Source organism: Cottoperca gobio, chromosome 15 (genome assembly GCF_900634415.1).
Source record: "Cottoperca gobio chromosome 15, fCotGob3.1, whole genome shotgun sequence".
In the NCBI taxonomy this organism is placed as follows: Eukaryota; Metazoa; Chordata; class Actinopteri; order Perciformes; family Bovichtidae; genus Cottoperca; species Cottoperca gobio.
In genome coordinates, this window is record NC_041369.1 from 14758972 (window position 1) to 14786079 (window position 27108).

The window sequence follows — 27108 nt, forward strand, 5'->3', positions numbered from 1 at the left end:
TTCAAAGACCTCCTCTCTGAAGAGCACATCTTATTGCAGCTCACTTGTGCTCTTGCTTTACCTCGCTCTGCAGTGGAGTGGAGCTTACAGCTATGGGAAACCAGGAGAAATGAGATACAGACCCAGGTCTGCATATCAGCACTTCTAACAGCACAATGCCTATAGAAAACTCTCTCCCCAGCCTCCTCGGGACATTGCCCGAGCCTCTCCACTGAACTATTCAGTCTGGGAACAGTGAAATAGAAACCTTACCGTATATTTTTGTATATGCACATTCTTGGAAGCTCAGGCCAATAAAGCTTGTCTTAGCATTGTAAAAACTGACAGTAACCAATCCTCTGAAATATCATTTCTCAGTTTCACGTTTCGGCGATAATGGAAATCAGTACCAGTAATGTCCCAGTGGGTGAAATCTTAAATATGCTAGCTGTGAGTGGGTATTCCTGCCAACAGATGTCTGAATACCTGATACCGACAGCAAGACTTCTGGCTACCCAGAGGGACCAATCATTTTCAGCAACCTGTCAGCCCATTATGCTGAATATTCCTCCTGCTTGGTGAAAACAAGCCATATGTGACAGAATCAGGTGTAACTCCTAACACATGCTTCTAGGAAAAGTGTTATGTATTTTCTTCATGCTAAAGCTGTCTAAAGGCTTATTGTAAATGTTAGAGGTGGAACTGGATGCACTTTTCTGCCATTGTTTTATTTGATGCTTTATGAATGTACATACTGGATCGAGGTAATAATTCAAAGTATTCAGCCCTCGAGCTCTATTTATATACCTTTGGTATTTTAGTTGTCATAATGTGGATTGTTTGTAAGAGAAATATACCCAGCATTCACCAAAATACACTTTTTTATTAATACAATTTCAATTCAATAAAACAATATCAGCATTTATTAAAGTAATTTTAACTGGCTGTTAACATTAAGTGGTTCACAGTTTACTGCATGATTCTGGCTGAGAAACATTTACATAACGTTTTAGTTGCATTTACTTCTTTACATCTGTGACATTGTGCCTGTCTTTGTAACACATGTATTATATATTAGAAAATATCTTCTTTTTTTAAAGAAATTACACATAATATCAATTTGATTATCTAATATGATTTTCATATAATCCATATCGATTTAACCATCCAATCTTTTTTTAATGAGCTGTAGGGGTCCTCAGTTATAGTTTGCTTTGTTCACCCTGTAGCCTCCACACTGTGCTGACTTCTTTTTCGGTCGTGTCTAACACCCTGAACACATTGACATCTCTTGTCTGGTGAAAGTGCTGCAACACTCTCTGGAAAACAGTCACTGGGATGCTGAAGTTGAGGTGTGGGTAGGTCACTTTGGCAGCTAAGTCCCTTGTGTTGCTGGACACGATACCTGCAAAACAGCAGATAATCATTATACTCTTAAAATTGCAAATACAGCAGTGCAGAAAGAGAAATCTGGTAAGTGTAGCTGCCTTCTCTCTACATATGTAGTGCATTGTTACAGGCAAGTCTTCTATGGTCCTCACATGCCCCCCGCTGATCAAAAAGAGTACATGATTTTGTGGTTGCAGGGCTTCTTACCCAGCAGCTCTCCTGAGCGTGTCCGCACCACAGCACCCCCGCTGGTCCCTGCTTGTACTGCACAAGTGGTCTGAAGCATGACAGGCTGGTCGTTCAAGGTGATGATTTTAGAGAGGACGCCAGAGGTCAGGGACGGACCACATCTCCGACCCAAGCCACCATATCCCACCACGACCACAGATTCACCTGTAGGCAGAGAAGCTGAGCATCAATCTTAGAACGGTTTATTTAGTGTAAAGCAACAAAGATCTCCTCTGGCACTGAATGTGAAGCACGATGTTACTCGTTACCACAACACAAGACTGAAATCCTACCTGGATTGTAACTCTGAGCCATTCGAGGGACCGCAGCCTCTGTGGCGAAGTCTCTCAGCTGCACCAAAGCCAAATCATAAGGGGATGAGGCTTTAGTGGAAAACAGCACATCACCCAAAACATCATGGACTCTGTGAAACAGAAATTGCAAAAACAAACTGCAAGCATTACATATTCTGCATCGTTTGTGCCAAATCAGTACACACTGTGATCAGAAACACTAGAGCTGCCAAAACGCCCTGAACCCACACAGGTGTTTTCAATTATTCCGTCTGATTAAACCGCCACTAAAGTTGAAGTTAGAAAGTAGTTAGCCTACTGGTAATTAACGTGAGGTAACCAAAGTTCACATACAAATAAGAACGGTAAAGGTTTTTGTAGGTTTCTACAGACCACAGATGTATAACCACATATTTTTGGAAGACACATGGATGAATCTCACATTCTGTTTTACAGGAAATTGAGGAATTGCACTCAACCACTGAGAAGACGTCCAATCAGGCAAAATAAGTGAAAACACCTGTGTGGGTGAATCAAGGGTGTGAAGAGCCTTTTAATGAAAGGAGTTAAAGGAACGGTTAATACCAAAACCTGGACTAAACCGCAATGTCGCTAAATATACAGTAAAGAAATATGTTACTTGTGATAATCCACCAATCTTGTGACTACTCCCTGGATTATTGGGATTTTAGAAAGAAGCGCTGTTGGTAAGTTTTTCTGGGGCTAATATCTTAAAATGTCATCTTAAAAAACAAAAGGCGTGAGTAATAACATTAATGATGGCTGTATTCAGGAGTGTCAGACCCCTGTAAGCATTTCTTACAGGGACACTTAAATCAAACTGAGCCATTGTTAATGTTATTAGTTCCACCTGTGCTTTCCCTGCTATACATAGTCAAAAGGTTTGCTGTGAGAAGGGTCTACTCAAAATATTTTTGTTATATTGTAGCATTAAGATGATATTCAGCAGTGCAACAAAAGGACCCTGGGAATATGGATACACTTCCCACTTAAAGGGGTTAAGATGTGCTGTCACCTGTCCCTGAGATGGAACTTCAGGGTGACCTTCGACTTCCCGTTGACAACGTGGCGGCAGGTCACAACCAGCCGAGAGGCGACAACGACCCCTGAGCCCCAGAACTGTCCACTGTCCACAAAGCACACAGTGGGGCCTTTAACAGATTTTGACTGGTGGGCTGCGGTGGACATAAGGAGGCCTTCCTCTCCCTGATGGAGCCAAACATCTCTGAGTGGATCTTGAACTCTCATGCAGCGGATGATGTTCTTGAAGATCAAGTGGACAGAGCAGACTAGAGTGAGGCCTATCCACTCATTCGCCTTCCAACCAAATGGAGACACGATCAGTCCAAGGAGACGCACATTGTCTCTGCCTTTCACCACAAACAACCCTCCACCCTCTGAGCCTGGCAAGCACCGGGCGTCTGTGAGGATGACAGCGTTGTCCTCTCCAGCGAAGTTGCTGATGATACCTCTGCTGAGGGTGCTGATGAAGAGATCCAAGCAGAGGGAGCCAAAAGGTGAGCCACATGCAACAACCGGGCAGCCTTTCTGGAGAGACGAGCTGCTCTGCCAGGGTATAGTCTCTGCATTTGGGCTGCAGTCTGCCACCACACTTGCCTTGAGTACAGCGAACCAGCTGAGGAATTGGGCATCTCTGATCAGCCCCTCATACTCTTCTTCAGCATCATCATCACCATGGAAACGCCACTGGACAGCCTCTTGGAAAACAGCCTGGAAAGCATGTTTGAACTCCAGGCAGTTCACCAGCATCAGCAACTCTGCGTCAACTTCCCGTTGAATTGTTGTTTTGCTTCTGGAGGGTGAGGAGGATGCTTCTCCCTGTGCAGACTGGCTGGAGTCCAAATCTCGCTCACTAGAAAAGCTGACACGGATTTTAAGTTTCTCACTGAAGCTGTGCGGTGACAGAAACCTGTGGTCTGCGGAGAGGGGCTCTTTGTCGGTGGCAAACCGGGAAAACGGGACGCCGGTGCATATCACTGTTCCAGTTTGAGGATGGACGATAACTCCACTGCAGCTCACAGATTTCTTTGCTGAAAAAGCCTCAAATATGTTGACTACACAGCAACACTTTTCTACCTCCTTTACCTCCATGCTGTTAGCAATGCATGTGAACTTTAACCACAGTCGATAACGGGATTTAGCAACTTGTACGCTCTGGAAAACCGTTGAAAAACAGCACAGAGACCAGTGGTAAGACAAGAAAACAAACCTCCATACTGACCAGGTATAACAGCAGACTGACTCAGAGTTTAAACTAGTGTTTTTTTAGCTAAAAGTTTTCACACTAGTGTTTAATAACGTGAATTATGTCGTCTAACTTCCTAGTTGAGTCTCATTGGTCGATGAGAAAAAGATTATACCTACCGATTAATCTGATTGGTCTGAATGTAAATACGAAACTATTTGAGCCAATGGGAAACAAGGAGGCGGGAGCATAGTTGTTTGTTCTGCTACACAGCTTCCATATATTCTGACACTGAAAATAAAATGTTAAAGTTTTGGTAATCATAAAAAAAAAAAAAAAAAAGTGGCGACCTTAATGCCCCCGTTGTTTTGAAATGAATGTGTTAAACTACTCGTTTTAATGGCAAAACATTTTTTTAAGAAAGCCGTGACTTGCATTAAATGAAATGGAACAGCCCAATATATTTACCAGTTATATATTATTTACGGATCGGCTGTACAGCTGATAGATGTTAACTTATACTGCAAAAAGGAAACCAAGGTTTATTTGAGAAAGAAAAGTCTCATTTTATGGTTTAACTGGGTTAGATCTTTAATTGTTTCGTAACAGTACATTTTAAGCATTTTATTACACTTGAAATAACCTTTGGATAACCTTATCCATTATTAATTATGTGTTGTAGTAATAATATTGTTACATCAAATTACTATTTACTATAAGGTTGGCTATTTACAAATTAGCCAGGGAAGAAAGATTTAAAGGATTGTCAAAAATATTTATTATGCTCAAATTTCACACGTTGAATAACAATAAGACCGTACTTTTGTAACAGATACATTATTTCAGAGCTTGTTGTAACATAAGGCAAGCCAAATTTTTTTATTGCGAAATATAAATAAGAGCTTATATACAAAATGTATAATATTGCACTAAGAGGTCATTTCATGCTTATCTTTTGTATGCTCCATTTGTATGCACAGCTCAAGTACTCTCATAATATCACTGCGTTTTGTGAGCAGCCACTAATCACAAAGTACTCAAAGTTGTTTTACAGCAACTAACCATAATTAAAACAGGTAGATTGGCATCCAAGTATGAGTTTGTTACATCACCCGGCTGTACTGATGCAGTTAAAATATACTGCAATTGTTTAACACTGTGTGCTAATAAATAAAGTTTCTCACAGCAAAGTGTCAGTTAATGCACTTGTGGTCACATTCATATAATTGGCCTGTAGTGGTAAACCCTTCAATAATTAAAAAAACATGCAGGAACTATCAGCATCCCTGGAGGTAACAGGCTACTTTGTTGTTGTTGTTATTATTATTATTATTATTATTATTAGTATTATTATTACTTTTCTAAACAAATATGGCACAAAATCTCTGCAGCACTTTCCAGAAAAACTATTTTGTTCTTGGATGAAAAAATGTATGCTATTCGAAATTCCCATTAGTTTGAAAAAGGTAAAGATATAATTATAATATTCATCCTCAATCAAGGAAGAGTAACTCCAAGTACAAAAATGTTAACCAAATTGACCTTCACTGTAAGTCTACACTAGCAGCTAAAAATAAACCCGGGTCAGAAACTGGTTCACAGCGATGACATGTTCTATATGGCAGACAGAATTCTCCACGGGGTTTAAGTAAAAGTAGAAATCACACCATGAAGATTATTCTCCACACTCGATCTGAACAATACAGACTGATTCATCACTTAATCTTTGACTTGCCGTGGTATGATTGATATGACATACACATTTCTTTTGAACTCTTAAAGAAAACGGTGTATATTAACAAAACGCTACTAGAAACACATTTCCTACGGGCACGGTCAAAGTCCTAAGTATGGTATATTTGATAAAAATGTCTCTCTACGGCAGGTAGTTTGTGTCGAACATGTCTTTGTGTGCGCAGGTAGCGTGGTAAACAAGGTTACGAAAAGAACGTGAATCAGTCAATATACTGGGAAAGCCAGCGAAAACCGTCTCCATATCCTTGTCTCTTCAGCACGCTACACATGAAAACTTCCATTGGCCTCAAATTCATCTCCTTCAGTGACACTTTGCCCTGAAAAGAAACAAAAGCACATATTTAATTCACCACCCATTATAATATCCTTTATTGACATTGTACTATAAATATCTTAACACTTGGAGCATAGTGTGATATTTGTAGAGCTGTGGTCTGACTCAATCATTCCACACTTTTACTTCCTGCTTCCTTTCTCTCTTTTCTCTTCTGCCGAGCGACAGCAGGTGGTTAACACTAACTATGAAAAATTAGCATGAGACAGTTACCGTGCCAAATGCTTCTCAACAGCATATTGCGCCCCGCTGCTACTGTATTAAACAACAGCAATGGCGATATAAGCACAGTTATACCTGCCCATGGCAATTTATTATTGTATTAGAAACCCAACGTTTGACTGTCTTAGAGCGACAGTGGGTGCATTAACAATTTTCTTCTGTGCTAGGTCTGGCCTTGTGAGATTTGTGAAGCTCACTCTTAATATGCAGTGAAAAAGTCCTTGCATGGACACAAATGTGCTTTTTAAGGAGTAACTAGAGCAAATATACCAGTTTAGTGTTTCTACTACCTTCCTCCAACCACATGGATGCAATAACAGTGTACAAATAAAAAAAACATGACTGACTTCAGCTTTCATTATTTTTACCCACATCGGTTCATTACCTTTCCAGTTGTGTGTCCATGAAAACCAAACATTCCTCTGAGTGCATCCTCACTGATGGCCTCTGGACGGTCGATCTTATTCCCCAGGATGAGAACCGGGACGTTTGAGATGGTATCGTCTGTTAACAGGGCCTGCAGACAGAAAGTGTCTTATATTCACCAAAGAAAACATTCCTATCAGTAAAATCTACAAATAAACTGTGTTGATGCACAAGTGAAATCAATATAATGAACTTACATCCAGTTCAACTTTAGCCTCCGCTAGTCGCTCATGATCAGCACAATCCACCATGTACACGATGCCGTTTATGGCTGGGAGGTAGTTCTTCCAGATCCTTCGTGCTGTGAAAACAACACAATGTCAGCGTTTATGTAACTCAAAGCTGTCTGTGCATCGAACAGCGTTTTCCTTATTCCTACCTTGTGTATGACCTCCGAGGTCAAACGTTGTAAAGGTCATCCCGGCAATGGTCAGCTCTTCAGAAGCTGAGGACAGAGGGGAAGCACTGACTTTAGATAAGTGTTGAAGCAAGAAACACAAGGCTGATTGCTGAACTGAAAACATGTCAAATCGCTGGGTGTACTTGGATGTAGCGTTGGCACATGCTGTCCTAGCCTGTCGTCTCTGAGCATGTGTAGGAGTGTTGTTTTTCCAGCATTGTCTAGTCCGAGGAACACTAGCTTGCCGCTCTTCTTGTACAACCCTGAGGATACAAAGAAAACAAACGGTATTATAACCTCACTATACAAAGTTGTAAAATATTGTATTTTGTTTGTTTCTATGATGAGCAGGAGGAGAGAGAGAGAGAGAGAGAGAGAGGCCATACAATCATAACAAACACCAAAGGGGGGCTTCTTCTTCTTCTTTTTGTCATAGGGAATTCCATTGAAGTTATAATAAATGTGTTATTACACATTCATCCACACTGATTGGTATGTGGTTTTTAGAAATATAGATGAGACCAAAAAGAAATTGAAAATCTGCACAGCTGTGAGTGTTTGGGCTGGAATTGGTGAAATATACTAACATGTAAAAGGAAAATACGCTACAAGTGAGTCTGAATAATGTAGTTACAAAGTGTAGATTTAGTTTTTTTTTGTTTTGGGGATCTACATTGATCTATATATTAAAATAACCTGCATAATACTTTGCCCTATTTGTGCTATGTATTTTGTCTGTAGACCCATTGTTTTCTTGACCTCTACTGACAAAGCAACAGACAGTTATTCAGACTGACTAAAAAGACCAACTGCTTTTTGTTTCTGTCAAACAAAGCAGTTGTGTTTAAGACACGCTCACCAGAAACATTGGGAAGTTTCTTTTGTGTCAAGACCGTATTTTTGCATAAACTCAGTGTGGTTTATAAGCTACAGTCATTTTAGTTTGGGTCTGTCAATTGGCAATTTGTTTTCCATGACCACCAAAACGTTCTGTTGGTTAAGGTTAGACAATACTGATATTTATGTACGATACTCTACCTAATAGCTGCAAGACACTGCTGAAGCTCTTGTAGATCCAGTCAAATATAAAAGACATTTCTCTGGACTGCCTGTAATACAGATCACATAACCAAAATGATTTATTATATCATATTAAAGAGCACAGTACAGTGTTAGTTCATGTATAAATTGTTGTCCGATCTAAACCCAGCCCCCTTTCTCGTCGTAAGCATACACAGGTAAATGAAAACATGTCACAAATAACAACGGAACACAAAGACAGAATAAATTGGCAATTAAGTATACAATTACTAATGTAATGCACTGTTTCAAAAGGACATAATCTAGCACTGAAGCTCAATTGTTAATCAATATTCCTTACCCTGGATTATTCTGCTGGTATGTGTAAACTCCGTATAATCACACAAGCTTTAAAGTATAAAAGGAAAGGAGGGCAAGTGAGCAATAAACAGGTTTTAGAAGATTTTTAGATGCTAGTTTGCGCTGAGAGCTGTCCCACTAAGTCACACACTGGTCTTCCTCTGACTATTTTTATGACAAGTTGTGGCAAGGACACTTGATCTCTGCAGTCACCCCCTGCTTCCCTCTCACACACACTCAAACACACCTGTCACTCTATGTGATACTTGATGTGCTTGTTGCAGTGAATAGTGGGGCCTTCAGTAAGTAAGGCTTCGGAGGAATTACCCAACTGTTGATTACTTTATCTTACAATGTCTCAACTGGGTCATTTGTAAACAAAACTCCATTTGTATGGCATTTAATTCTTAACTCTATGGATTAAACACCGACACAACAAGCACTGTGTGCTGCGTTAACCCAATAAATGTCAGGTAGTCATGACAGAAATCGCAGCAGGTTTTCATGCGAATCTAAACTCAGTATTTAATAACAAATATACACGAATAACACCAAAAAAACACGACAGACTACTAAACTCATGACGGAGCTCATCAGAAATGTTTGTTCCAGTGATTTCAGGATTACTGCCACAGTTCGGCTTATCACATGAAGCTTGTAGTAACGACATCAGCTGTCAGTAAACAATGATACGTTTAGAAAACAACATGAGCGCGCAAAGAGGTCCACAATGACCAAACTAAACATTTTATAATGTCAGTGAAGTGCTTTAACAAACACAACTAGACTTAAAACGAAATGTATAAACTAGAACAAAGGGAACTTAATGTGTAATTGTGGGTATTACCTCGGTCTGCCGAATTTATGAGCTTCACGTCCGTTGGTTTTTGGTCCAAGCCTGTCCCGTCCACTGTCATGTAGCCTACGAGTTTGACAGTTTGCCGGAAATACGTCACTGGGTTGGCGGGAGGAGCCCACATGCCGGTAATGGTTTTCTTAAAAATTAAACATTAACGCTCACTCTGTCTTTCACAATAGGATCATTTACTGCAGACATTTTAGGGGAACTTTGTTGCTTTTAACAATAGTAACACAGACAGTGTAGTAAATTAAAATGCATTGCTTAAAGTTATGTATTTTGACCCAAACATTAGCCAAATAATTAGTATTATGATCATGTTTAGCAGATTTCTTTCTTTAGGAATTCTCTACATGTACTACTCCTACAAATCTGACATTTATTTTTGCCATTATACTTTTTCTTTATTGGTCCATATAAACTTTGATTTTACCTTTTAAGTTTACCACTATTGTTATAGGAAAATAAAGAAGGCGTACAAACCTGATTAATACACGTTTATCACCAATAATTAAGCCAAAGGAATAACCTAACACACATCACAAGTCATTACGTTAGTATAAACATTACATTACAAAAATAATCGTAATGTGGAATACTGAACACTAGGTGGCAGCATTATAACAATGAAAAGTTCAGTCTAAAGCATTTTTATTATCAAGAAAGCAAATTTCAACTGTATTTCCACACAACTCTCACACTAACAGCTATGCTCATTAAATTGTGGCCACAGCAGCAACAGAGAAATTAAAATGCTCTCCTCCTAATCTAGAATAAATTCTGTAATAAGTGTTATGCAAACAAATAAAATCACACTTTGATGACAATTTAAAGAGAATCTTTATTAATGCAGTTCAGAGTCTCATACATGATGGCACAATTATCTACAGGCATAGAACCTGTACTTTGTTGCACATGTCCAAATAGATATTTGTTAAATAATTGAACATGTGTTGGTCAAGACATAATTCCTCTTTCTCTACATTATCTAACCACTATCCCTCTATCTACAGGGAAACAGCCAGCCCAGACCCGACCGTGTCCCATCCCAAAGCATCCCAAAGCATCCCATTGGTTAATATTGATAAGACCATCTTCAAGTATTCTGAGCAATGAGCCTTTCATTCTGCTTCGATCCAAACAGCTGCTGGTTTACTTCCTCTCAAAGTAGAACCATTTATCCACTGCAAATGAAAACATCAGTCAATCTCACATCAGATCAATCAAATTAAGCAGAAATCCAATAATCTGTTTAAAAATATATTTTTTTACAGGAATATGTTTATTGAAAATCTACCTGATGAGGGGATAGCTTCTTCCTTTCCAGGAGGACTTGTCTAAAAATAGAGTGAAACATCAGTTATGAACCAATAATCAAGGAGGAATGAAGCGTGGCATTGACAGATGTTATTATGTTGCAAAAAGGGATGAACAAAATCATACTTACTTTAGCAACAACAGCTTTAGCCTCATCCGCTGAACAGTAGTAAGGGCTGTCACTGGCCGAGATGCATGTGTTTTTGCTGTATTGCGTGATAAGACGGTCATTTATAGTTTAGAAGCCATAAATTCTAACATTTCTGTTTATATTTGTCCTAAAAAGCATCTGTATTTTTTTTTAGCTGTGGTCAAAGCCATAAGAACAGTGTTTACCAGTTCAGTTCCCCAGCATTGACCTTTTGGGAAATGAGGTCTTTCCAGAACGTGTGTGTGCTCTTGATTATCTCAATGGCAAAGTCCTGAAAGAACAAAATACAGTAAGGGCTAAGTGGAAAATAAGTTGTTTAGTTAACTAAAACATTAATGCAAGAACAATGTGTTAATATATATGAATTCTAGGTCGAGGGAAGTTTGATAACGGCAGTTTCTTGAGTTAGCTGTTTGAAAAGGAACAACTCGACTCCGAAAGAGCAAAAAAGGTGCTTAAGATTAATCTAAAACCATTTGTAGTACACAGTAATAATGATGGCGTGTTCGGGTGGAGACCTTGTCTTTGAACTCGTCGTTGAAAGCAAACTGGTTCTCTGGTTTCCCATCTGGAACTTTGTACATCCTGAACCAGTCGACCGTTGCCTCCAGGTAACCAGGTTTCAGGCGCCGGACATCACTGATGTCTGAATAGAGATGGGGACAACAAAACAAGTTCAGTATGACTGACGCAGGACGGCTCAGAAACTCAGACAGAGGGAGAAAAGAAAGTGCTTACTGTTCAAGTCATTGGCTTCGGGGTCCTCTACATTGATTACAATCACTTTCCAATCAGTCTCACCCTCATCAATCATGGCCAGGATCCCGAGCACCTTCACTTTGATTACCTCCCCGCAGGAACACACCTAGAGAGGACGTTTGAGTTTCGCAGTTCATTTTCTGTTATCAGCAGTATTTATTTATTTTTTGTATTAAATGAATGTACACAACAAACAATGAAATCCATAATCACTGGGACTTAATGGCGTAGCGAAAGATGACAAACATTTACGTGTTGTACCTTAGTGCCGATCTCGCAGACATCGATGGGGTCGTTATCGCCGTAGAAGCCAGTGTTTGCATCTTTGTGTGAGGGATCTTCCCATGTCTGCAACAACACATGCCAGCTGAATCATGTTGCACATGTTGAATCCTGCAGCAGAATTGCTCTTACACATCACAGTTTTTAGTGAGGACAACATAAGTATCCAAAAAACTAACCTGAGGAATGGCTCCATAGTTCCATATGTAGCCCTTATGTGGGAAAACATTGGCAACATATCGCAGCTTGCCCTTCTTCACATCTTGCTTTACTGGGTTCAAGGCGTCTTTTGTAGTTATCTGAAAATAAATAGTATTGCTGTTATGACAAATTACATTTCATTCGTGTTAAAGTGCATTTGTGATGTCTTATTGCAACAGAGACGCTTCACATTTGAACCCAGTTGCGTAAAAAATGTTACATGACTAAAAATTAATATCTGTTGGATAAACTGCATAACATTGTGGTCAAGCTAAAGTTGCTCAAATCTGATCCAAAAGTTGATGGTGGAAGATTATTTGAGACTCATACCTCCATCTTTGCATTTGTCCACCTTGGTACTTCAATAACCACGTGGAAGATGTTCTGTAAGAGAAAAACAATCTGTCATAATTATCTTTAAACTATTCTGAAATAGTTTAGGACACAACTGAAGATGACACAATAATAAAAAAAACACATAACTGCTTATATAATGTGACTTACATTGCTTTGGTCATAACTTTTCCATTAAAGTGATTAGTTGTTTTATAAGGATAAGATAAAAAAATATCTAGTGCAATCACGAGAGATGTTAACGCAGCACTGGGGAATAAAGAGTAAAGGCCAATGCCTGCACAGATAAGACTATGCCCTTGCTATTCTGGAGAGCGTTATTTAAACCAGTTCAGTGTCTGTAATATAGTTAACTACATATTCATGGCAGCACTGTGGGTGACTTTCCAGCAGTGGGTATTTTTAAAGGGTACACAAAATGCATATATAATTACTGGAGTAAAGGTAACGGATGCAAACTTACCTGGCTCTCATCAGCATACATTGGTATGTCATGGAATGGTGAGATGTACTTTCCCGCAGCATTTTCTGTTAACAATTAAGCGAACATCAACTATCAACATGACATTCAAGCTGATCTAATCTGTCTCATCAGTGTTTGGGGGGGGGGGGGGGGGGGGGGGGGGAGAATGTGAAAGCGCAAAGTAGACAGTACAAACTGAAACGTGCACATAAATTACATTAATAGCATAAGCGTTTAGTTTATTTAATAAAAGAGCACCTGTCAATGTGAAAAGTGAGTTGTGAATAAAAAAAATATTATTTCTTTTGAAATTCGAGAAAAAAGAAAGAAAACACCTTGAATTTCAGGCAGGGCGCTGGGCTCTGTTAGACAATGGTAGGGGAAACACTGCATAATGGAGCTCACACTTCTTACTTTCACTTCTGGCTGTATGTGTGCCAATGAGCTTGATGAAAAACACAATTAAAAAGGTTGGTGTATTTTTAGTTAAACCAATAGAACAGGCAGCGCCAGTTTAGCTGCCTGAAAGGCAACTAAAGGTTACTATTACTTAACCAAAGTTAGCTGAGTAAACATGCATTGTGTAATAACCATGGTCTGCAGTCAGAAACTTAAAGTGTTGCATTGTTAAAGTGAAGAGAGTGACTTGAATTTTGTCTGACACTTGACTGCACTGGATGACTACAAACTATAAAAGGAACTTTAAGAAATTATTTCAAAAAAATAGTGAACGAGGATAATCAATAATCTGTCTGTGCAAATAATTTACAGAGAGCATTTAGTGCAAAAGGTTAACAACTTAATCGCAGTCTTACTTTATCAATAAGGGGTTTATTAACAATCAAATCAGAGAGGGCGTTGTCTCACCAACTCCAAGCTGTTATGAGCTTAAGCACCTTGCGAGAGTTCCTTCTACAAAGTTCAGGCAAGAATAATGGTGTAAAATCAACTATAAGACCTACTGTGACCTTATGTCAGAAACCAAGTCATCTCACCGGTGTTGACCCGGCACAACCGGCTGTCGCAACTTTTGCACCAAGCAATTATGAAGAAACAAACAATTAGAGATGTGCTTGTAATTCCCAGTTTAAAAACATATGTCAACACTAACACCGGCAGGATGAAAAAACAGCAACAATAAATGAATGAGTGACACGTGGAAGGTTAAAGCTAGCCGGTGAGGTTTGCGTAAAGACCTCAAGTAGGACAAAACTCTGTCATTTCTACTCCGTTTCTACTTACTGAAGAACAGACAGTAGTTCAGGGCGTTTAGGTTTCCCCTCTGTTCCACTGTGAAGCTCATGTTGAAGCGCAGGGTTGTGTTGCTGTCTGCTCTGGGATGGAGGATGGCGGCGGAAGGAAACGTCTCTGCTTGAGTAGTGTAGACTGGGAGGGCATAGCGCATGCGCACATATGATGCCTTCAGAGGCTATCAGAAATATCGGATTTAGCAGATCAAAATATAAAAATGTGCAAAGGTATAAATGCGGAACTGAACGGAAAGCCTATGGATGAATAGCAACAATAATGTTACAATAAGGCACACAATGTCATCTGGTATTGTGATTATCAAAGTATTAAACTAAATATAGTTTATTTTAAGATATCAAAGGCTGTATTGCAGTAATCTTTATTTGTTGTACTATGTTACCTGTCTAAAGTATATTAAAGTAATTGTTACTTGTTTTTTAGCTATTATTTATTTCAATATAACCAGCTGGTGAGGGTGGCTATGATCTTACATGACATCAGATCAAATAGATTTATAATTTTGGGGTGCAGAAAAGTCTCAGAGCATGCCACAAGACATACACAAATGACACAAAAACAATCTTGATCTGGTCTGGTCGAATTGAACTCGAAACTTTTCTTTTTTAACTCTTTAAATTGCAAGTAAGAAAATCTGGATATATGAATATTTTGAATTATTCTTGTAAATTTTTACCTGGAAATGTCAACTTCGTAATTTACTTATTACTGTAAACCTTAAAATAAATTCTCTATTGTTGCAGATACTCCGTCACTCTTAAAGTATATTGCTGCTCATTGTTGTTGTAAAATGCCACTTTTCGTGTGTGTGTGTGTGTGTGTGGGTGTGTGCGTGTGAATAAGTGAAGGTGTGCGTGTGAATAAGTGAAGGTGTGCGTGTGTGAACATGTGAGGGTGTGTGTGTGTGTGTGTGTGTGTGTGTGTGTGTGTGTGTGTGTGTGTGTGTGTGTGTGAACAAGTGAGGGTGTGTGAACAAGTGAGGGTGTGGGTGTCAACAAGTGAGGGTGTGTCAACAAGTGAGGGTGTGTGTCAACAAGTGAGGGTGTGTGTCAACAAGTGAGGGTGTGTGTCAACAAGTGAGGGTTTGTGTGTCAACAAGTGAGGGTGAACGTGTGTCAACAAGTGAGGGTGTGTGTGTGTGTGTGTGTGTTGTGTGTGTGTGTGTGTGTGTGTGTGTGTGTGTGTGTGTGTGTGTGTGTGTGTGTGTCAACAAATGAGGAGTGCAAAAATTTGACGGTCTGGGGTAACTTAATATATAGTGAATCGCAAATTCTGAATGATGTACTTTTTTTACCTGTTTAAATAAATTACGAGATGCAAATGAATGCAGCATCGAACCTGCATTGACAATGTAAAAGTCATTTTAATAAGGAAAATGCACTTAAAATGATACATGTAAATATACATATTGCCGAAAAACGGTCTGTAACCGTTATAGTATTATATAATTCGATTATTAATAATATTATTAATGTAAACACAGGATTTTGCTGTTGTAGTTGTTTGAGGTGAAGCTAATTTATCGATCTTGGATAGGACTGCAACTAACATTTTTTTTTGTCATGGCTTAATCTGCTGATCCTTTTCAACACTAGTCAATTGATTGTTTGGTTTGTAAAAATTATGAAAATAGTGAGAAATGCAGACACAATTACCCAGAGCCAAAGGTGACACCTTCACAATGCTTGTTTTATCCAACCAACAGTCCAAACCTCAATAAATATCCTCCAGTTTTGAAACCGAAAATGTTTGGCATCTATTGGCTAATTGATTAATTGACTAAGCTGTACTTTTACTGTTAGGTAATTTCATTCAAAACAAAACGTCATATTTCTTAAGCACTTGTTTGTGAAACATGATGTTTTGTATTGTGTGCAATGTTTTTATTTGCAAAGTAACTAGTAACTTAAGATCTCACATAATTGTAGTCAAGTAAAAAGTACAATATTTCCCACGGAAGTGTAGCTGTAGAAATAGAAAGATACCTGAAAATATGTAAAGTAGGCCTATAAGTAGTATACATCAAATGTGTACTGAAAGTAGCATACATAACTTGAGTAAATAGTTCCACCACTGGTTATCATTAACATTGGAAACTTCAAATAGTGTAAATTCATCCATCCATCCATCGTCTCCTGCTGATGCGGGGTCAGGTCGCGGGTGCAGCAGCTCCAGTAGGGAAACCCAAACTTCCCTTCTCCGGGCCACATCCACCAGCTCCGACTGGGGGATCCTGAGGCGTTCCCAGGCCAGTGAGGAGATATAATCTCTCCACCGAGTCCTGGGTCTTCCTCGAGGTCCCCTCCCAGCGGGACGTGCCTGGAACACCTTCATAGGAAGGCGCCCAGGTGGCTTCTTTACTAGATGTCCGAACCAATTATTAATAATTGTTACTAGTCATAATTCTATGTGTTTGCTTGTTTTAAACCTTGTTGCTCATGCATACACTGACATAACTTGTGCTAGCTAACCATTACTGTTTTAAGTAAAGGATGAAAAGAATAGTCATTCAAAAATGCATTAGGCTTAAAGATGAGGCTACTTTTATGATGTGAAAGTGTTAGGTGTTATGTACAGATTGAGTTCATGTAGGGAGAAATCTGAATCTGAAGGGTCAGAGAAAACGGTGTAACACTAGTAAATGTGGTCTATTTTCAACCAGCCTGCAGAAATTCTAAGAATAGACATGTTTCCTAAAGTATAAAAAGTAGGCTGGCACCATGCTGATGCTCTGCACTTCTGACTACATATCCGCCCGCTGCTCGTCGTCCTTCCTGCCTTTGCTGAGGGAAGGGACGGTGCTGACGGCTGGGAGGACGAAAGGAGAGACAAGAAAGCTTTGGGGAGATATTAGAGAGTGGGGAACGTCCCAGGTTTCCACCGTCCGTCGGGAAATAAACACCCCAATTTTCTGTAACAGCTGGAGTTGTCATCGAATCGGCGCTGAAAATGTCGACCAGTCGTCAGTTTAGCGAGAGCAGGGCCATCCCGACCAGGACGGTGTTGATCAACGACACAACGCAGCTACCTCATGACTATTGTACCACCCCTGGGGGCACTTTATTCTCTACCACTCCTGGAGGTAAGGGAATATCAGGGCTACGTACAATTGTATTAAGAAGATGGAAGATGATTGTCATTTTGTGGTGTTTGTACTCTCACAAAACCTTTAACTGCTCATGTAACTGTGGCCTATAGGCTGCCTTGTCATCCCGATCAAAACAAAAACAAAGTTTAGCCCCGCCCCTGTGCTCTATCGCGGGTGTCTGATTGGCTGGTTTGCAGCGCAGAGATTCTGATGAGTGCATTGTGTTGTTATATTTAAAGAAGATGTAAATGTTATCTTTGCCACCCATGGTAAACAGGACTGTAATAATCAGAAGCTTAAAGCAAATACTATATATCAGCTTTGTATAGCTAGGTTACTTTTGCATTGCAATTCAGTGCATGGAAGGCACTTTCAGATAAGGAAGTACAATAAATCTGGTAAGGATACTGTACACATATTTGCTTTTATATCAGTACAGATTAACCCTGCATAGCAATGTTATACAGTCTTTCTGTCAATGTTTTTTGTTTGTTACATTCAATATTGATTCATTGCTTAAAATATCAGAAAATAGGGAAAAATGTCCATCACAGTCCATGACGACATCTTCAGATGTCAGTCCAAACACCAAAATATAGTCATTTTACAAAGATCTAAAACAGAAAAGCAGCACATCTTACATTAGAGAAGCTAGAGCCAAAGAATTTGTGGCAATTTTGCTTGAAAATACACATTTTGTTTGAGCCTTTTTAGGATAAGTATAGTTTAAGGCAGGGAATTCCAAACGGGAGGCATTGAGCCATTGCAGGGGAGCACACGTAGCCAGAGGAAAAAATAGACCTGTAACTAGAATGAAACAGTGTTTGGTCACAGTACACATCTTGTCCTGTCAAACACAGGTGTTATAGATCAAATGAATTGCTGCATTGCATTGCAATAATTGCTGGAACTGAGCCATCGTTATCGTTATTAGTTCCACCTCTGCTTTTCTGCCATGACAAGTTAAAGTGGCCGCTGTGAAAAAGGTCAGTGAATCTGATTAATGCGGGAACGATGAATAAACCAGAGTGCTGTGATGCCAGCAAGGCTATTAGGTCTATCTTCCTCTCGATCTTGCTCTTTATGTTTCACATCTAGTTTAATTTCATTCATTTATTCATAAGGACAACACACTTTAATGAACATTTCTGTAAATGTGGTAGTGTTAGCCAGCTGGCTAAGTTTAAACTGCAGTCCTTTTGGAGAGATGTTTTGAAACCAGTTGAGGTGATGGTTATAATTGACAGACAGAAGACAACAAGACACCATAAAGACAGCCACATCAACTAAAAAAGCATTCTCTAACACAGCAACAATATTCATTATTTGGTGCATGTAGCCATTCAAGCAAGCAACACAAAGCAACAAAACACAGCAAAGTACTGATTATAGCCATATTTCAACACATGCGAACATGCAGAGCCGTAAGCAATAGGACATAAATAAAATATGATGATCATGATGGTTAAAAGATGCATTCACATATTAGCAAAATGGTGATTTGTTGTAAGAAAGATAGATGCTTTTAGACTGGGTGGCTTTAATCTGGGTCCTCTGGAGGTCCTCGCAGCTCATTTGATAGCACTTGCATTAGATGCTTCCTCGGATAGAGCACGAGTAACTGAAACTTGATACGTGTCTGGTTGCAGGAACCCGGATCATCTATGACCGTAAGTTCCTACTGGACCGGCGTAACTCTCCCATTGCCCAGACTCCCCCAGCTCACCTGCCAGTCATTCCTGGAGTAACCAGTCCAAATGTCCTGAGAGAGAACAAGAAGAATGAAGCCAACAACCACATCAAAACCCATGATGGCAAGCCCATAACCGGTAAGAGCTACAATATGGACTGAGTTACCCACTTATGTAACAGGAAGCGTTTTGATTCTATAGTCACCCGTCTCTCTCTTCTCAGACATGTGACGAACACACCCTGTGTTGTTGTTATGTAATTATTCCACTGAATTACCATCATGATAATAAAACAAGCCAAGCCTTGTTCTAAGAAATGTGTCTCAACAACTGTTTTTCTCTTGTTTTCAAGGTGATGATGCTCAGTTTGAAATGGACATCTAACAGACTGGAACCCACCAGCATAAGCAAATGACCTGGCATCACACGTGCCAGTGGCTTGGCTTGTAGAAACCAATGTTGTGAGCCCTCATGGCAGCCATCTTCTTTCGCTCTCTGTCTCGCTGCTGGATGTAATGTGTGTAAACCATGGGAATTCAATGTATCATACATACAGGTACAGTGTCGCCAACTCCGGAAACTATGTTTATTTGTATAGATTTTCATGGTTACCAGTTGATGTACAAACCACACAATGAGGGAGCGGGCCTGAATATTATGTACCCAGACATATTGTCCAATTAGCAGATTGCAGTGCTCACCTTCCAGCTTTCTGTGAGTCAGGATCTTTAACAGAGAACACTGTAAAACTGACAATATTCCAAGTTAACTGGGATAGGAAGTGGTAATGTTTAGTACTGGCATTAAAATCAGTTAAAAGCTTTGATATTCATCACAGATTTTGGTTTTGAAGACCCTTGTAAGCATGTTATTTAAGTGATTTTTATTTCTTTGCGGTTTTACTTCTTGAAAAGGTCCACAATATATTCTCCGTTGTGTGGTCTGTTTAGTTTCCTGTGATGGTATGCAAAGGGACGCTTTGGTTTTTTGCAATTAGGTGAAGTTTTCATGCCATTCCAAGACGTAAGGTTCCATTACCAACACAAGCCTGTGTACGTTTCCAATGTTCAGACTCTGGAAAGTGAATTTTAGGCTGTTATTTGTTATCGTGAAATTATTGTATTTCCAACGTAATATATCACGTAAAGTTCATTATAAATCTAACAATGGAAAACAAGCTTTTCATTTACAATTACATTTCAGTACAGTATAACAATATCAAGCCACTCGATTCATCACTATCGTGGCCTTGCTATAAATTTCCCTCCTGCTGAGAAAAGTTAGTACTTTGACCTAAACTGATTTGTTTTGTTGGCTAGAGCTTTGTGTTCACAATCTGGTCTATCTTATAAAGGGAGTAATACTTGGCAACTTCTGCCATGTGTTTTTTGAATATCCAAACCAGATAAACATTTAGATTAATGTGGAAATGGTTAATATCCCAATGGTAATGTTTGGGTGAAATACAAGAAGAATTTAGAAAAACTTGAAATAATCGAGATGTTTTATAGGTGTTTTATTTAAATAAAAATGTTTATTAGTCTTCAGGGTATTTGTTTGGGTATCGGCACTGTCAAGTCTTTTGATTTGCTTCAAATGTCAAGGAACCAGAAGACATTGTTTGCATCAGGCTTGACAGATGTTGTCCCTTAATCTACAAATCTGTCCCCAGTGTCCTTAATCCATTTTTACGTTACCTTATTCTTCTCATGTCTGTCCATGCCTTACTTTACACCAAATGCAGTAACGAAAACTAGGTTCCTAGTCATCAATTTGTACTTTCCAACAGATGTTTATTTTTTCACTGTAACATTGAACAGGTGACATTGTACTTGGTAATTGAGCAAAACAAATACTTTTTATGGGAATGCCACATGGTCATTAAGTCCCAATAATCTGTTTTAGTTTTTATGCACCACAATCATATTCCTCTCTATTAATTGTAGCTCTTAACTTAATCACCATGAAGTTCCCAATTTTTCATTCCCACCACAAGTTTGTTACTCTGTATGAGTGGAACCACTGAACGGCTGAAATGATGTCTATCAAAGATTTTCTTTTTTTTCTTTTAGGCTTTGTAATTCATTCACCGTGTTTGGTGACAAATACATTAAGGAGTTGCTTGAACCCAATTTTCATTGCACATTTTTGGCGATAAAACTTTCTATTACGGCATCATAAATCAGATTGCAGAATTTTTTCAAATCAGTTTGGTTTGACAATGAGGGCTTACCATTGTGTGTTGAAAGAGATTTGAAACAAACTTATTGTGGCTTTCTGTTCTGAATTGAAGTAACTTTATTCTAAATGAAACTCCAATGCCAGTGGACTGTTGCTACAAAATCAATAAAGTTCCGTAACAAAGACAATAAGACGTTGTGTTTTTAATTGTCTCTGTTTTGTGTGGTTTTAGCTATTTTGAATGTGACAAGCAGTTATGGAATCATTTAGAGTGGTTTAGTACGGGCCATTAGGAGCAGTAATCTCTTTTGTATGTTTTTACCACAATGTTTTCTCAATATGTTGTCTAAATAACACTGATTCATGCCATGTAAGAGAGCCGAGCCCTCTTTCCATTTGAAATGTCCCATCACAAATATTCATTAACAAAATAAAAATAAAATCTCTTCGCAAACCTTTTGTGTTATTGCACTCATTCATTTTCTATTCAGTGAACACTATGAAGAAAGGCAATGTATGGAAATGATGGAAATTGGGGATATACTGTCCTCAAACATACGTGACATGACAGTAATATAAATCTTCAATTGTTTTCTTCATGTGTAGTACATTCAAGCCTAAATTTACAATTACGCAAAGTAGGCAACTGCCATGTTGCCCCAGACTCCAAGGGGTCCTATACGACCCAGGATCTCTGCATGTCGACTGGTTTTGGTGATTTGATTAATTGCAGATTTTAAGGTAATTTACACCGCTATCAAGTACAAAGTCAAATGTCTGGTAGAGGGGCCCTGTGCCAACATTTAGTTTTACGTTATTTAAAGACGTGAAACTAATATTTACTTATACTTACTAATATTGTGTTCACATGGTGCAAATTCCTAAATAAAAATGGGTTTTATCAAATGAACACAAACTAACTGACATGTAAAAAACCTATAGGTGCCAGGTAATGTTACTCAACCATAGCACATGGTTGGCTTCTAGGTGTCTTGGCAAATTAAGAAGCTGCCATGTATGATCTTCTGTGTGCCATATACTTAGACAGGGTACATAGAAAGAGGGTGGTAGGTGAGGGGTAGAGATGGGAGTCAGTAGGGGTCCCAACATCACATTTTGACCACTTCCCCCTAAAACAGATGTATCCAGACATATATTTTGTACATTTTCATTATGACAATGTCCTTCTTATTATCATTAAGTAATGAATACTGTGGTTATTGACATCTTGCTGCATCATCCTTTGAACTGAATGGCACCAGGTAATATACAGACGTTGCATGACTGACGTCCAGTGGACTAAAGAGAAATCACAGGTGGAGGTTTTTTCTCTAAAAGTCAGTTTCCCCCCAGGTTTCCCCGTAGTTAATATTGTCTATGGTTTGGCCGCAGTACTTTTACATTTTTACAATTTGCACATCCAAAAGATCCAGTCTGCATTTTTACTTTAAAGTTTGTGCGGTAATATTGATTTGACAGAATGAACGCCGATATAAAAAATTATGTTTGCGAGAAAAAAAAAAGCATTTTCAAGTTATATGTACAATTGTCTTTGTAACGCATTTGAATAATATAGCCTATCATGCACTAACTCTATGTTATATTATATTTTAGACTGAAATACAATTATTTCGCTGAGTTCTATAACTTTGTTTGCGCTTTTACATCAGGCAAGACAGTAGGTGCCCACTCAATTCTCTGCAGGCATTTATCCGGTCGCCTGATGGTCCTTCCTCCTTTTCTACGTCCCTGAGCAAGGCCGGCGTCAAGATGGTGAGTCTTGTAGTAAAATATTAAGTAAAATCCGTTGATCATCGAGGCCATCCGTCCATCTGCACACATTTCATGTCCATAAAGTGATCGTTTAAGTGTGCGCTACAATAAAATGTCAATATTGATGTGGTCTGAAAGTATCTGAGAGAAAATTCCGCCATCATCTAAATGCTATCGTAACTGATGTCTGCCCGGACGCTGTGCACACTGTATTTACCTCCTTTTAGGATGGCTTGTATAGTTTCTACTATGTGTATTCATTCAATTGCATTAGGTACATAATCTCTATAACCTACATTATTGCTGAAAGACTCACTGTAGTAATTAGACGTGAGTTTGTAGTCAATAAAGTAACGCCAAGTGCTAGCACCCAGCGGCTAACGTTAGCATACACTACACGGGTAGCCATGGCCGGGCCCTCATGTTTTGTGAACAGGAATATTGAACTGCTAAAGCACTGCTCTGCTTTAAACTGACACGTGGTGGTTTAAAAACAAGACTGCGTTGAGGTCGTGGAAGTGTTTAAGTTTCATGGTTAGCGAGCTAAAGGATAATGTTGTGACAGCATTTACTTGATGCAAGCTGCAACAAAATGCTGTAGCCTCTGTTTTCAGTGTTGACGTTTGTAGTTAAAGGCTTGCACTTAAGCAGTTGTTTAAATGATGTGTGATGATGAACATTATGAACTTTCTCCCATCTTCAGAATGACACAGTAACAGTCAGGACCCGGAAATTCATGACGAACCGGCTGCTTCAGAGGAAGCAAATGGTAGGTGTTCATTGTGTTGATGCCATCATGAGCTGAGTTGTGTGTCCTACCTTCATGTATTCACTGCCTGTTCTCTCTGTAGGTCGTAGATGTCCTGCATCCCGGCAAGGCAACAGTCCCAAAGACTGAAATCAGGGAGAAACTTGCCAAAATGTACAAGACCACACCTGATGTCGTGTTCGTATTTGGCTTCAGAACTCAGTTTGGTGGCGGAAAGACAACAGGCTTTGCCATGGTTTACGACTCCTTAGACTACGCAAAGAAGAATGAGCCCAAACACAGACTGGCCAGAGTAAGTTTTCAACTATTGTCTACATGAATGCTGTGGTAGTTTTTTTTTATCACAGACAATGATGTTTATTAGCAGTATGCGTCCCTTTTTAGACCCTAAACAGGCGTAGTGCTTTTTTAATTGTTGCTGAGCAAGCACCAACTCACCTGTACTCTCAATTAATCTGGACAATGAGGGAAAACGCATGACACTGGGCACTATTTTGCTCATCTTGAGGCTCGTGCATTAAACACTGGCGCTCAGCAATGCAAAAGCAGCGCGTTAGAAGCTTAACACTCATTGAAAACAATTGCAAAAAGCCTGCTCCAGGGTGCTCAGAGGTGCTGTCTGATTGGGGCCTTACACATTGTACAGCAGCAAGAAGTGAAATGTCTTGTGGTCAGAGTTGTCGGCCACTGAATGAACCCAATTTTGCATGTACATCCTAAGTAGTTTGCAGATTGTAGGCAGAGCAGTATTTGACATGTTATAACCTGGAATAGATCAGATTTTCCATCATTTCCATTATACATCGTTGATGGGTTATTTTAAAATCGCCCATTCATTTGGAGGCACTTAAGCCTTTTGTTTAATGTAGTCATTACACAATTTTGAGTTCATTTTGTTGACATAAAAATGTAATCATCCTAACTCTTTTCTAAAGTCTTACAACTGTCATATATATATATATATATATATATATATATATATATATATATAATAGTCCATATTGTGATGTAGTACACATTTATTTTCGCTTTTATGTCTGATAGGCCACCAATACAGTCGTGCGGGTTGACGATATTGACAAAGTGATGTGATCATTGTGAAAACATTATCAACAGCTGTAGATTATGGTTGCTTGAGTATAATTTGGTATAATTAACTTTAGTCTGTAATTAATTAATTTGTGTTCCTCAGCATGGTCTCTATGAGAAAAAGAAGACCTCAAGGAAACAGCGCAAGGAACGCAAGAACAGAATGAAGAAAGTACGAGGCATTAAGAAGGCCAGTGTGGGTGCTGCTGGCAAAAAGGTATTGTGACTGTTTTTATATACTTTGTCTCCTATTTGTTGAGTTCACAGTATCCTGTGAGGCTTAGTGAAATATAATTCATTTATTGTCTTTCCTAATCTAAGCAAAGAGGCTTAATTTAAATGAGTGCACTTGATTCTTTCTTTTTTGCACGTCTATTCTTTTTCTACCCTGCTAATCTTTATTTTCTTCCACAACTTTTACTGTTTTCATTTCCTTTGCCATCTTTCCAATCATATGAAATGTTCTTCGGGAACTGTAGAAGGTAAATGTTGTTTATAAATAGACTAACTTTAGATGGATACTAGCTAATTCCTCCCTTTACACCCTCACCTACCCATCTGTGAGCCTTAATGCTTTCCCCTGGATGTACATGATGCATCCAATATGAAAGTATTTGACCCACTAGTGAATACTTTGTCGACGATTCCTTCCTAATACTAATAATTACTAGCTTGACCTGAGAAATAAGTGTGCTAGATTCTGTTTTGGAAACATAATGACCAATAAAGGAAATTACTTTTAAAAACAGTACTAATCTGTTAAAACTCTACGGCTGACCCTTCGTAGTCAACTCATTTTGGTCTTAGTCGACTAAGATTTCTTAAGTAGATTAGTCATTGTTTTATTGCTTTTTTTAAATGCTGAATGACTTATTTCCAAGAAAATTAAAAGTACATCTCTTGTAAATACAAGATTTAAGATTTTTTTTTAATAAATTAGTTGACAAAACCGTATGAATATTGTGTTAGTCCGAGGACAACCCTAAAATACTGTAGTTTTTGTTAGAATGAAAACTCCTTTAACCTCTCGGGCACCGATCACTGGCCTACAGTCACCTAGAAGAGATGTAAATGCCACAGTTGCAGCTGTAATGGCACAACTGGCTTGGAAAACTGACACTGTCCAGCCATGTCTACAGCCGCTACAAATCCATTCAGAGATCTTTTCTATTCCATGTTTCTATTTTCAACATGTTAACATTATTTTGTTCCATCTTTTTTTTCTCTTGATTTTGCTTCCCATGGATTTCATTTGCAGAAATGAGGTGTCAGTGTGCAGGTATAGAAGCAGAACAAGCATGGTGTGCCATTGTGTCACACCTAACCCTTCAGCTTTTCCTTAGTGTTTCCCCCTTTTACCCATGTTGTTTCAAACTCCCTGCTAAAGGTTTTACCCTCTACCCCAGTCATTAGTTCCTCTGTGTCTGCCATAATGGGTTTATCCATTAGGCTTTGACCACTCTGCTTGTATTTAGACACACACATGATTTAATGTTTCAGATCTCTAGTTTATAGAAGTAGAACGTAAGTGTAGCATGTGGATCTTAGTTATTTCACGTGTTGTGTGTAGGGCAGTTGAACTAAACTCCTGCCAATGTGTGAATTTCTCACTGAAATTTGTTTCCTTAAATGTCTGACCCAAGTCATAACAATGGTTTTTTAAAAGCTTCAAACTATTATGTTAAAACTGTTGGACTCTGACTTTATATTACTTGTCAAGAAGATTTGCTTTTGTATTAATTTTGCTGTTATCTCTCTACAGTAAACCCGGACTGCCAGGGAGGGTCTTCGTGCTCAAGATGTTCTTGTATATTGTCATCCAATAAACTTTGGAAAGAAATCTTTGCTCATTGGGTATATTCTTTAAACAAACATTCATTATCTGAAGCCTATATTTTACATTCAGCTCATATCTTAAACTCATGGCTCTAGAAAAAGTGTGTTGGGGTGTCTTTTTTATGTGAATTATTTTTTTGTGAAACCAGAAAGTTTGCTTTTCATAAGGATTATGGAAAAAATGCAATCGCGATATTTAAGGGAATACTAATTTTTACATAATAATTCTCATTTGATTGAAAAACATTATCTTGGTGTGATTTTTGCAGGCATCCGTAGCAAACAGATTAATTTAACAAAATATGATGTGTAGGCCAGGACATCACTGCAGCACCACAACACTTGAAGGGTATTTTGACGCATACATTTACAAATATTGCGCCTCCTGCAATC

At 38.8% G+C, this 27108-nt stretch overlaps 5 protein-coding genes across 6 annotated transcripts; 2 read left to right on the top strand and 3 right to left on the bottom strand.

The window, feature by feature from the left end:
• Window positions 1-842: 842 nt before the first annotated feature.
• On the bottom strand, window positions 843-4240 carry tysnd1 (trypsin like peroxisomal matrix peptidase 1). The gene is made up of 4 exons (XM_029449915.1): window positions 2926-4240; window positions 1890-2020; window positions 1576-1761; window positions 843-1384 (listed from the first exon to the last, which is right to left on the bottom strand). The coding sequence occupies exons 1-4, from the start codon at window positions 4020-4022 to the stop codon at window positions 1182-1184; spliced, it is 1617 nt and encodes a 538-aa protein (XP_029305775.1). The 5' UTR covers window positions 4023-4240; the 3' UTR covers window positions 843-1181.
• Window positions 4241-4877: 637 nt separating this feature from the next.
• Window positions 4878-9583, bottom strand: sar1ab (secretion associated, Ras related GTPase 1Ab). Of its 2 annotated transcripts, XM_029449917.1 has the most exons (8): window positions 9481-9513; window positions 8635-8681; window positions 8292-8362; window positions 7397-7516; window positions 7233-7298; window positions 7051-7154; window positions 6813-6944; window positions 4878-6188 (listed from the first exon to the last, which is right to left on the bottom strand). In XM_029449917.1, exons 3-8 carry the CDS (start codon window positions 8347-8349, stop codon window positions 6072-6074), a joined length of 597 nt encoding a protein of 198 aa, XP_029305777.1. In that variant the 5' UTR covers window positions 8350-8362; window positions 8635-8681; window positions 9481-9513; the 3' UTR covers window positions 4878-6071. The 2 variants fall into 2 exon arrangements, with proteins under 2 accessions (XP_029305777.1, XP_029305776.1); XM_029449916.1 differs by lacking the exon at window positions 8635-8681 and having other exon boundaries at window positions 9481-9583.
• A 730-nt stretch (window positions 9584-10313) lies between these two features.
• Window positions 10314-14440, bottom strand: ppa1b (inorganic pyrophosphatase 1b). The gene is made up of 11 exons (XM_029449565.1): window positions 14262-14440; window positions 13020-13084; window positions 12533-12586; window positions 12181-12300; window positions 11981-12067; window positions 11699-11825; window positions 11479-11606; window positions 11146-11231; window positions 10940-11015; window positions 10790-10829; window positions 10314-10676 (listed from the first exon to the last, which is right to left on the bottom strand). Exons 1-11 carry the CDS (start codon window positions 14422-14424, stop codon window positions 10645-10647), a joined length of 978 nt encoding a protein of 325 aa, XP_029305425.1. The 5' UTR covers window positions 14425-14440; the 3' UTR covers window positions 10314-10644.
• A 2593-nt stretch (window positions 14441-17033) lies between these two features.
• On the top strand, window positions 17034-21703 carry eif4ebp2 (eukaryotic translation initiation factor 4E binding protein 2). The gene is made up of 3 exons (XM_029449566.1): window positions 17034-17370; window positions 19026-19205; window positions 19420-21703. Exons 1-3 carry the CDS (start codon window positions 17238-17240, stop codon window positions 19449-19451), a joined length of 345 nt encoding a protein of 114 aa, XP_029305426.1. The 5' UTR covers window positions 17034-17237; the 3' UTR covers window positions 19452-21703.
• A 921-nt stretch (window positions 21704-22624) lies between these two features.
• rps24 (ribosomal protein S24) lies at window positions 22625-26719 on the top strand. The gene is made up of 6 exons (XM_029450398.1): window positions 22625-22709; window positions 22919-23021; window positions 23725-23790; window positions 23873-24082; window positions 24983-25096; window positions 26642-26719. Exons 2-6 carry the CDS (start codon window positions 23019-23021, stop codon window positions 26642-26644), a joined length of 396 nt encoding a protein of 131 aa, XP_029306258.1. The 5' UTR covers window positions 22625-22709; window positions 22919-23018; the 3' UTR covers window positions 26645-26719.
• Window positions 26720-27108: the final 389 nt, after the last annotated feature.